The sequence below is a fragment of the Montipora foliosa genome, chromosome 4 (genome assembly GCF_036669935.1).
Source record: "Montipora foliosa isolate CH-2021 chromosome 4, ASM3666993v2, whole genome shotgun sequence".
Classification (NCBI taxonomy): domain Eukaryota; kingdom Metazoa; phylum Cnidaria; class Anthozoa; order Scleractinia; family Acroporidae; genus Montipora; species Montipora foliosa.
In genome coordinates this window covers 7,242,670-7,255,169 of record NC_090872.1, presented here as the reverse complement: position 1 = coordinate 7,255,169, position 12,500 = coordinate 7,242,670, and the positions used below count along the sequence as shown (strand labels likewise).

At 38.8% G+C, this 12,500-nt stretch overlaps 1 protein-coding gene across 1 annotated transcript in view; it reads right to left on the bottom strand.

Moving 5' to 3' along the window:
* LOC137999682 (acetylserotonin O-methyltransferase-like) overlaps positions 1-3,026 on the bottom strand; it is a 13,559-nt gene extending 10,533 nt beyond the window's left edge. The window contains exon 1 of the mRNA XM_068845537.1: positions 2,307-3,026. Within this exon, the coding sequence (XP_068701638.1) occupies positions 2,307-2,991 (685 nt within the window). The 5' untranslated portion in view covers positions 2,992-3,026. The remainder of the gene's footprint in view (positions 1-2,306) is intronic.
* Positions 3,027-12,500: the final 9,474 nt, after the last annotated feature.

Genomic DNA, 12,500 nt, shown 5'->3' with positions numbered 1-12,500 from the left:
GAGCTGATTTCGACATGAAGTTTTGCAAGCTTCTTTGATCCGGAAAAACGGCATGCTTGCCATGTGGTAGAATGCGCGACAATCGATATCTTCTATAAAACTGTGAAAAAGAGAGCTATGTATTTTCAAATTTTGTGTCAGACAGACTTCTTAATACGGTCTACCGCGTCTCAACCAAGGTATCGAAAACTTTGGAAGCTTCACTGTATCGCTTTGGTTTGAGTCAAACTTGGCGTCCTCGATTTTTCCCTGTCCTTGTAACCGACGAAAATTTGCAAGCCTCTGGAGCAAAAAATTCCGCGAAATGTCGTTGAACCTTTCAAGAGGGTCTCAATGGGGGGGGTCTCTTTGACGGTTGACGGTTAAAAATAAGTCGTTTTGACGGTTGACGGTTAAATTTTAGGTCATTTGACGGTTGACGGTTAATTTTTCGGAATGACTTTTATCACACGAATTTAAAGCACAAATTTGACTGTAAGTTTTAATAAAACGATATGTTTTTTCTCATATTTCAATACTGGATTTAATCCAATAATTTGTTCACGAAAAATAAGGTTATTGGTCTTTAACTATGGCAACTATGTGTATTATTAGCGTAATTACATCACCTCCCTTACCGCTGGACGTATTACGACACCGGAAGTGTTAACCGACGGAAGTCAGTTCTGTCGCTAGCCGGTTTTACTTGAGACTACAAGTAAAAATATGTATTTCTGTGATATATTAAAACGATCAATTATTAACAGCATGACTTGACCCCATTTAAGTCCATCGGTCTAGATCGTTTAAGGATATCTGAGAAATTTGACGGCTAATTTTGGCTCGCTCACTTGACCGTTGACGGTAAAAATATTCCGTTTTTGACGGTTGACGGTTAAGTTTTGGGCCATTTGACGGTTGACGGTTAACCCCATTGAGACCCTCTTTCAACATTTTGCTGATGGGAGCTTGTCGTGTCTTCTGTGCGAAAATTCCACAAACTTTCACTGATGTAACCTTGCGAAATTTCTCTCCAAGAAAACGAAATTTCTTATATGTCCCTACAGCGAAAATCTATAAGGGAGGGGGGGGGGGGGGTGGGGAGCGGACTATGAAGAAATTGATAAAGGGTGGGAAAATTCCTGCAAATGAAAATTGCCTCAAAAAATTCTGTAAGCGGTTGTGTCTAACAAATACATCCAGTAACCCAGAAAAAAGTCCTTTAGAAAATTTGGCCTTTAAAAGATTCCTGCACCGATAATTTTTTTAGTCCCTTCCGATTATATCTAGACGCCAGCCAATATTTTAATTGGTTCAAATAGTAGTCGCCCTGCCATTGGCGAAAAAATGTTCCAAACCCGGGAACGCCTCGCCACGTTACGTTACCAATGCGGTAAAAAGAGTGGAGTATAACCTCTCTTGTTATACTCTAGTAGAGGAGTAGAGGTATAACCTCCCTTGATGAAGTAAAGAAACGAGAAACGAAGACCAACCAGTTAAATATATGCAGGCTTAAACTTTAATTAAGGTCTCGGTAAAGGAAAATGAGGCGTCAGTGGAAAAATAAAGTTGTCGCGCCGCTCTTTTTGTACAGGGTCAAACTATATATCATATTAAAGCTAATAGATTGAATTATTTGAATAAAGTTTTAGTTTTTTGGTATTTACAATAATATTGCCTTTTAGTTTTGAGGCCTCAAACTCAGAGCGACCGAGTCTGCTGCAGAAGTTCCTGGCCCTTCACTTTATCACAGATGAATGCACTCCGATACCGTGTGAGGAATTTTTGATATGTTAAGAAATGACGAAAAAAATATCACGCATCAAAGCCGAAACTCTACAATCCTTTATCAGAACCGCGCACCGGTGGCTGAGTCAGTTGAGCATTGGGCTGTCATGCGGGAGGGTCCCGCGACCTCCCGCATGACAAGCTGTTAATTGACACCCAGTCCTTTCACATGTGATTGACACGATACGTCAATCATTTTCCGCACGCAGACCATGGAGGGAAGCAAAGCTTTTTTACCGGTTTTAAAATTAATTATTCAGAATTTTTCTTTCCGGAAAATATACGTCACAGCCCACCGAAATTTGAGCGAGACGCCCAAATTTACCTTTACCGAGACCTTAATTTTGTGATTATCGTTAGCTTTATTATCCTTGGCCTCGTAACTGTAAGGTGGTTTCCAATCTCGAGAGACGCAGATAGCAATGTTGTATATGGACAAATTCAAATAAAAGGAGCTAATAAAAGATCTTTTGGTTTCGTCCACCAAAATTGCGTCGAGTTGGTTGACTCTTCGCTATTCATACTTTGGTATAACCTACCTCCTAAATCACAACAATGGCGAAACTTGCTCAAGTCAAAAGCCCTGGCTGCACCATGACAGGTGTACCGTGATGTGTCGTGCATAGCTCCCAAATATTTCAGTCTCGCCTCATCGGTTTTGTAAACCGTTTTCCACATATCTTCCAATGGTAAAGAAAATGTATTCATCCACTGGTCTGTTCCTTCCTTTACTGCAGTCTCCAAATTACCAAAAAGCGGGTACACCCGTTTCTGTGAATGGTCTGTAAACCCAGTGATCGAATCAGGACTTGATTCGGTTAGGAACTGGCTCGCCATTTGGGTATTCGAGTACAACCACGATTCGCCATTATGGTTCTTTTGGAGCAGTTCTAAAGCAACTAGTGTGTCCATCAGTAGTGCAGTAGTGTCTGGATTCGTACTCAGTTTTGCCGCAACTTCTTCGGCTGATTGTGGACTCGCGGAAACGTCTAAAGTGTCGAAGATGCCGAGATCGCATGCTGCTAAGAACGCCTTTGATGCGCGAAATCCTAGAGCGAGATCTTCCAGTTTTTGAGGGATGGGTGGCGGAATTGGGATGCTTTTTCTACTGTTGTCCGATACCTGCGTGCACGATAATGTACGGCTTTGCTGAGGTAGGAAAGAGCCCCTACATATATTTGCTCGATACAAACTGCCAAACCTAAACAAAATTCGAATCGACATCTTTCGGGGATGGAAGCTGAATAATTGGACCTCGATTATTCATTATTCTTTGTGTTTTTTGTTCGAATTATTCATTGTTCTTTTTAAATTTTTTTAGGTTATCATTATTCATTGTTGTTATTCATTATTCCACTGGCATATTAACTGCGTTATTCATTATTCTGGCGTTTTCAGACCCAATTATTCATTTTTTATTTATACTCGTTATTCATTATTCATTATTCAGCTTCCACCCCCGAACATCTTACATTAAGGTGTTTCCTGCTCTTTGCGGTGAGAGGCGGAGCCTGTACACCGAGCTTAGACTCTCTGATGTCACGCTGAGTGAGCTGTAACAAAAGGCACAGTGCTTATATCTGTTTCTCGGTTTGGAACACCTGATTAATTTGGTGGGTAGTTAAATGCCGAGAAGGGTATCATACCGAAAAGGGTGTACACAGACGCATAAATTATGCTATTATGAAACACGATAACACGATAACACGAGAACAAGCAGGTTGTCTATGGTTTCAAGTGCTGCTGTTAACAATGTGACATGGTATAAAATTTTGTCTCACGGCTTCATGCGAAATAGACGAAAGAAAAAAAACAGTAAAGGGTTGACAACGGGAAAATAATGCATTTCAATCACAAACATACATAACAAAACTGTAATTTTGTCATTTCGAAATAGGGATTTTTTTTGCCGAGCATTTGCAATGAAAAAATTGGAAATACGTCAAATGGAAGTTTTAAATACATCATACTTGAACGATCGTGATAAATTGTAACTTTGCGAAACAATATTTTGTTTTGTCATTTTGAAAAAATATACGCACCCCATTAATATCTCATCAAGGGCGAGAACGTATCCTGTGCAATATTAAAAGTTCAGCTGAGTTCTTCAGCGTAGCTTAGCAAACAGACTCTCAACAGTATTATCAGAAATCTCATGAGAGCGCGGTAACCACAACAACGGCAACAACATGAGACACCGTAGCTACATCTTTTATATAATGCGTGGCGAAAAAGGTGTGAGGTTAGAACTGGTACCGGTGTAACACAACTCACAGTAAATGGCATTATAGATAAATTGGACAAATCAGAAGGTATTTTAAGCCGTGTTAAAAACGGTGCGAGACTAGCACTGATGTAACACAACTCAGGGTAAATAAAAGAAATTGGACAAATGACAGCGTATTTTAAGGCATGCCGAAAAGGGTGCCAGATTGGCACTGATGTAACACAAGTCAAAGTGAATGAAACTATAGATCGTTTTCACTATCACGCAATAAAAAAATAAATCGAAAACCATCCAGTGGAAAAAGTCAAGAATTCGTGATGTTGTAGAAGATAAATGAAGAAGACACTTCTCCAAGTTTTAGGCCCGTGCGTTTCCCCAAACTTCAGATATTCGTCGAAATGTTTCGCAGAAATTTACAGAGCCCAGTATGAAAACGCCATGTTGGTGCACATCTGTGGTGCACCAATATGGCGGCCGGAAAATAGTGTCAACATCTGTTACTTACTTTGGCTATCTAGGCTGGTGATCATCTGTACTGAACAGGCAGCTATTTACTGAAGCACTTTTCCTAATGCTTTAAATTCTAAAAAGGCTCAAAACCATGAGATAAATATACATTTCTCAATAAACTCGATCGTCGCCTCGTGTCACGCACCGCTATAACTCAGAAATTCAAAATGCTCTGGTTTCCAAACGAAGCACGCTATTGAGCTTTAAAATTGCAAATGGATACAAATTTACCGCCTCTTATGCCTGATGAGGATAAAAACTTTTGTGGCTCTTTAGTTTTGGATTTTAGAAAATGATGACGTCACGTGAAAACGATCTATAGAAAAGGTGGACAAAAGAGAGCGTATTTCACGGCGTCCCGAAAAGGGTACGAGACCAACACTAATGTAAAAAAACCCCAACGTAAATGGAATTATAGAAAAATTGGAAAAACAAAAGCGTATTTTAAGGCATGCCGAAAAGAGTACGAGACTAGCACTGATGTAACAAAACTCAAAGTAAATGGACTTATAAAAAAATTGGAAAAGCGAGAGCGTAATTTAAGACGTGCCGAAAAGAGTGCGAGACTAACACTGATGTAACACAACTCAAAGTAAATGGAATTATAGAAAAGGTGGACAAACGAGAGCGTAATTTAATTAAGGCGTGCCAAAAAGGGTACGAGACTGGCACTGATGCAACACAACTCAATGTAAAGGGAATCATAGAAAAGGTGGAGAAAGGAGAGCGTAATTTAAGGCGTGCCGAAAAGGGTACGAGAGTTTCAGTGATGTAACACATCTCAAAGTAAAGGGAATTATTGAAAAGGTGGACAAACGAGAGCGTAATTTAAGGTGTGCCGAAAAGGGTACGATACTAGCACTGATGCAACACAACTCAAAGTAAATAGATTATAAAAAAGGTGGACAAACGAGAGCGTAATGTAAGGTGTGCCGAAAAGGGTACGAGACTAGCCTTGATGTAACACAACCCACAGTAAATGGATTATAGAAAACGTGGACAAACGAGAGCGCAATTTAAGGCGTGCTGAAAAGGGTACGAGACTAGCACTGATGTGACACAACTCAAAGTAAAAGGATTATAGAAAAGGTGGACAAACGAGAGCGTAATTTAAGGTGTGCCGAAAAGGGTAAGAGACTAGCACTGATGTAACACAACTCAAAGTAAAGGGAACTTTTATGGAAAAGGTGGAGAAAGGAGAGCGTAATTTAAGGTGTGCCGAAAAGGGCACGAGAGTTGTAGTGATGTAACACATCTCAAAGTATAGGGAATTATCAAAAAAGGTGGAGAAGGGAGAGCGTAATTTAATTAAGGCGTGCCGAAATGGGTACGAGACTAACACTGATGTAACACAACTCAAAGTAAAGGGAATTGTAGATAAGGTGGAGAAAGGAGAGCGCAATTTAAGGCGTGCCGAAAAGGGTACGAGACTAGCACTGATCTGATACAACTCAAAGAAAATGGATTACAGAAAAGGTGGACAAACGAGAGCGTAATTTAAGGTGTGCCGTAAAGGGTATGAGACTAGCACTGATGTAACACAACTCATAGTAAATGGATTATAGAAAACGTGGACAAACGAGAGCGCAATTTAAGGCGTGTCGAAAAGGGTACGAGACTAGCACTTATCTGACACAACTCAAAGTAAAACATGGGATTATAGAAAAGGTGGACAAACGAGAGCGTAATTTAATTAAGGCGTGCCGAAAAGGGTACGAGACTAACACTGATGTAACACAACTCAAAGTAAATGGATTATAGAATAGGTGGACAAACGAGAGCGTAATTTAAGGTGTGCCGAAAAGGGCACGAGAGTTGCAGTGATGTAACACATCTCAAAGTATAGGGAATTATAGAAAAGGTGGAGAAGGGAGAGCGTAATTTAATTAAGGCGTGCCGAAATGGGTACGAGACTAGCACTGATCTGACACAACTCAAAGAAAATGGATTATAGAAAAGGTGGACGAACGAAAGCGTAATTTAAGGTGTGCCGAAAAGGGTACGAGACTAACACTGATGTAACACAACTCAAAGTAAATGGAATTATAGGAAAGGTAGATAAACGAGAGCGTAATTTAAGGCGTGCCGAAAATGGTACGAGGGCAGCACTGATGTAACACAATTCAAAGTAATTGGAATTATAGAAAAAGTGAACAAATTAAAGTATAATTTAAGGCGTGCCGAAAAGGGTGCTAGATCAGCACTAGAAGAGAGTCGGCACTTAAAGAACAAGCCACGGAGAAAATTCCACCACTTGTCAGAACATACAACTTAGCATTGTCAAATCTTCAAGCAATAGTGGCGCTCAACTGCAGTTTTATTCAAAACCAGTCATTGCTGTCAAAGACTATTCAAGAATCTCCTGTAATATCATACAAGAGGGGTAATTCTCTCAAGGACACGATCGTTAAAGCAAAACTGTGAATTGAAGGTATCTGACTTATCTGTAACCACAAACCTACAAAAGGGAGACCGTACAGGTCTGTCACATTCTTTCAAATCTTTGTTGGGTTAGTTGATGCGGCAGTCCCTTGCAGACTTTGCGAAAACTCCAAGGCGTGTAAATGTTAGAAGTTAGATGTAGCGAGATGGAAATTGTAAAAGTTGAGGAATATCAGGACCTGAAAAGAGAAATTGGTAGGATCCGGCAGATGAGATCGGTAAATGTGGTTCCGGTTGTGATTGGTGCACTTGGCTCTGTGACAAAAAAGTTTAAAACATGGTTGGAAAAGTTACAAGTTGATGTAAATATCGGTGCAGTGCGACAAACTACCATGTTGGGAACAGTGCGTATCCTAAGGACAGTTTTAGAACAACAAGAGAAAGAAGTAACCTCAAATGAGACTATGATTGGTTTTGGTTTCACTTCTGATTGGTTAAAAAAGTGACACGAGAACTTTGAACCAATCACTGAGTGAAGTAATGCAAAACAAAGCAATTCGCTAATTACTTTCGACACTCAATTGAAAACCGCTCGACTAACAATATCTCAATTTATATAGCACTAAAATTATACAATACTCTAAGTAATATGTACAATATGAGCGGCAGAGAAATCTGTACCAGATATATAGATATTGATTAGTAAAACATTTCTTTTTTTTTTCCCATTATGAATTACTAATGAGTTTTATAAAGTGCTTTACAGTAGATAATAGGGCAACCACATGACTTTTGGAGGGCAAATAGTTTATTTGTTTCCCGAGTAGCATCATTTCTGCGGAGCGAGGCCGTGTAAATGATGCTACTAGGGACAAAAATAAGCTATATGCGCGACAAAATTAGTGTGTTTATCATTATTATCAATAATAAAGGCCAAATCGTACAAATTCATTGTTTTTTTGACAGACATGTAACATGAAACTATGATATGAAAAGTTGTTGCTACAATATGATCAGTCAAAGAAAATTTATTTTTCGTTACGATAAAACTCAGATATGATCTATTTTTAAAAAGACTGGTAACAATAAGCAAAAAGATGGTTTAGATTTAAAAACTAATAGTCTACAGCCAATCAGAATCAGGGTGGCAAATGCATTTGCAGCCCTGCCCATCATTTACCGTCTGGCTCGCAAAAAGGCGCGTTTAGGGCAGTTTGTTATATGGCCGCGCGTATTCACAATAATCAAAATTAATACATCAGAGCGAATTGAACTGATGAAAAATAACTTCATAACAAACGATATCGAAACTTAAAAAGGTGTGTTTTAACCTTGATTAATAAAGAGTAACATTCGTCCGGGATCAAAGTCTCGGCACAAAAAGAAAACCCCGATAGGAAAAGACGATAGGCGATAAGCTAAAATGGAATGTAGTAACCGGGGCGCTTAAATATATCAAATCAATGATTGATTGATCGATTGATTAAACTTGATTGTTCATAGACTGAAAGAAGGACTTTAAGGTGGCTCAAACTATTTTTAACATTTGACGGAAAGGTTCTTATTAGAAGGACTGACACTACAACATTTCATCACTTCACAGCAATGTTATGGCACCATGTCAAACACCAGTTATTGCTGAAAAAGATTCGGTCATTTTTGTGACGTAAAAAGTTACCTTGGCAACAGGAAGGCCCTGCAAATCACCCCTTATTTTGGCGTTAGCTGCTCATATATCAAAAACGAACTGGGCGACCCCCATTTTTATTTGTGATATGTAACCAGCATGCCAGAATGAAACTTTGTGTAAAGTTGAAAAAATTCTGTGGAGCAGATTCAGAGCCACCTTAAATAATTGAAAGTTTAAGATAGCTCTGAATCCGCTCCACAAAATTTTTTAAACTTTTGCAGATAGTTTCATCTTGGCCTGCTGGTCACTTTTGTGCAATGAAAAATCGGGGTCACCAAGTCCGTTTTTCAGATATGAGCAACTAAAGACAAAAATAGGGTGTTTTTTTTGGCAAGGCTTTCCTGTTACCATGGTAACTTGTTACGTTTCAAGAATGACTGCATCTTTTTCAGCATTAATTGATGTTTTACATGGTACCACAACATTGCTGTTAATGATAAAGTGTTGCTTTATCAATCCTTCTAATAACAAGGTCTCTTGAAAGTGTTAAAACTGGTTTGAGCCACCTTAAACTGTACACGAAATACATCTAGAAGGCAAATGTATGTGAAATAAGGCAGACGAGTTGTGTGCGTTAACTCAGGTCTGAGGAATTTTCTACTTTGGCGGATTTCATACAACCCACACAAAGCCTTGATACATCTCTTGGCAACGTGAACATGTTGGAGTCAAATCAGGAACCCAAATAACGAACACTGTTGGAGATGGAGTCAATAGATAGTACGGGCGCCGTGATCGCGTTAGTATTCTTAGTATAAAGAATACTAATGAGGCATAGCTTGTTTTTCTTGTATGCTAATATTCACCTCTCGCACTAGCCCATTTCCGAGTTGCTGTATGCCTCAGTTTCAAAGCGAGTCCTTGTGCACAACCATTCAAATCTAAATGCGTTGCGTATTCTTATGCAAATCAAACTCATTTGCCTTACAATAGCTGAGCACGAAGACTCACTTCGAAACCGAGACTAACAGGAACTCGGAAATGGTCCATTTGAACCATTGTTTTGAGTCCAGAGGGACACGTTCTTTGTGGAATGTTTTTAAGGCGTTCAAAAAACTCGCAGCACGTGTTTTATCGGGTCTAAAAATTTCATTTCCTTTTCTGACGTCCCGCGTGGCCTTGCGATGGCGATGCAAACGACATGCTGGCCGTTCTGCTGAGAGGGGAGGAAACCACGTCCTCCACAATATAACGAATTAAAGAGCTACAATCATGGGAAGGTTATGTAAATGAACCGCACCAGCTGTATTTCAACCCGCTTCTTTTAAAGGGCAAAAGAAATAGTTTCACCTTCACTTATATGGCCCCTCCCTCCCTATTCAACGTTGCAAGGTTACACAATAATTTCCCACTAAAACGTGAAGTTTTGCGCAACATTGGGAGTCTTCGAAAATAATACTGGATACGAAGTGAAAGTAAGTAAAGGAAGGATTGTCAGAATCGTCTTTCAAATTAAAATGTTCCCGACAGCTAATGTGTAAATTCTCCGCTCATTCTTTAGCCGATTTTTGACTCAAATACTTTTACCTCTCACTCGACACATTAGCTGTATATGCTAGGAGCCTAACAAGCTCCAATCAGTTGATTCGCGTATAAATAAAGTTACGAGTTATGAGTTCTTTTCGGGCCCTTTTCAGTTTATAGAGGAGTTGCCATTATTACAAAGAAATCCCAGGAAATTACCTATCTTTAAAATTATTTCGAGCTTAACTTACACGAATGAATTGTGAACATTTTGTCTACTTTAAGTATTTTTAAGCTTGCCTTATTTGCCTCCCTTTGTTTTCAAAATTCTTTGTAAGTAGGTTCACAACAGCCTTTGGCTGCCTCTTTCTTAACCTGCTCGAATAAGCTATTTATGACATTGCGTTGTTTTCCTTGACTCTGACTAGTATCCTAATTGCGTTTTCCTTTTAATTAAGCCGCTAAGATCTTTTTATCTGGTCGCTGGTATATATTTTAGTTCAAAACACTCGACAACCAATTGTAAGAAAGATCATTTTCAACAAATATCTTATTTCATTGCTCTTGGAAAAACATATCTTCCTTTAAAAACACAAAGCTATTCAGTGCAGGGAACGATTTTTTCGAGCTCGTGCACACAAGGTTCTCGACTGTTTACAAAATTCTGGCTCAGCGTGGTAGTGACAGAGTACTATTAAAAAGGGTTTTAAAAGTCTCTCAACGAGCGCTCCTTTTTTCATACTGTATCATGCTTACAGGTAATCATTCAAAAAAAAATCTATTAAAAAATCACTAAATCTATTTAGGACTACCAGGTATCTAGCTTTGTGAAAATACTACCCAGATTTGTATTCCTTTTTCAATTATCAAAATTAATGAACAACGTTGGCCAAAAAGTAAACAGTTCCAATTCCGTATGCAGGGCATCCAGACACGTTAATTTTTTCTCCACACACCAAGGCGATACAAATAGAATCAAAAATTGTTTCAATTTCTTCCAGTTATGCTTTAGTCTTTTGACTAACAGGACAGCTCGTTGTTGCAAATGTTGCTCAAATCATGTTCTTTCTTTGCACATACGCATTGTCCAAAATATAGCGATATCATTCACAGCCCAAAGGTCACGACAACTTACTCACGTTTCTCTCGCAAAGCTGATCCGATGACGTGGTGTTGCATAATAGCATAATTTATGCGTCTGTACCCCTTTTCGGCATTTTACAACTGTAAGTAGTGCACTATAAGTGCAATACCCATATTGTCCATGTTTGTTTGTTGCCCACTTGTCGCCTTTTTCCTTTCTTAATTTTCTTAACAAAAAGAGAATGAAAACTGTTTGAGTACGTTATTGTCAAATTAACAGACATTCGAGTAACTTAAATGACTTGAATAAAAATCACTCTTTTCTCGTCTACGGAGACCGTCACGCGAGCTCACATTTGCACGGACATTCTGCAGGTCAAATAAACAAGAGAAAAATTCACCAGTCGACCATAATATTTTTACTCTTAAAGACCAGGTCAACCTCTCTGCCTGTATCATTGCCATCGATCAGCAAAAAATGTAGATTTCATCAGCTTGTTTGTGTTGAAATTCTCAGGGCGCTGTGTGCAAAATTTTACCCAATAATAGAAAAGATGAGCTCTTCTGAATAAACAAAACATTACAAAATCGCAAGTTAGTTTTCACATATGTCGAAATCTTTTAGTCATCGACTGTAAGTGTACGTTCAGCAACACTACTTTAAATTTGCATATCGATGGGATCTAAATTGGTAAACATGTAGATTATATCGGCTCATGTCGCTGATAGTCTCTTTTTTCTCTTGTTATTTATTCACGCAATTTTCCGCTCTACTTAGTTGTCTGTATGACTAAAAAAGAAGCGGAAGCTGCCTTTGTGTTAAAGGTGAGAGGGAAAGCAAAGCTGAATCCTCATGTCATTTAACAGTCCCTTAAATCAACCGGGAAATAACTGGGCGAAACCAAGGCTTTCGGTTCCTGAAGGCAAATGCAAACAAAATGATCTTCAAAATTGGAGAGAACTCATTTCACTGGACAAAATAATACCAGCATGAAATAATACTATCCGCATCACGGACCAAAATAAAGAAACAATCGATCAATTACCTTGCGAGAAACAATCAATGTAAATTTGTTTCTTCATCGATGACAACAAAATGATACGATATTTTGCGTGACATTTGTCATTTCCTTGATCAACTAAAAGTTCTCCAAACAGTTTCTCATTTACAGTGTTTATTTTGCTCTTAAGTGCCTGTAAACAGAACTTGTTGTCCAGTTGAAACGCCATACTTGACATATTTAACAATTATTCTACGAGGGCGGGCTCAAAACGGCTTTTGTAGGCCATTCTTTCTCAGAGCTGTAGAAATGTTTTCAGCTCGCTTTGTGACGCCTTCCTTGACCATATTAGGTCACAGTTAATAGAACTCTGATT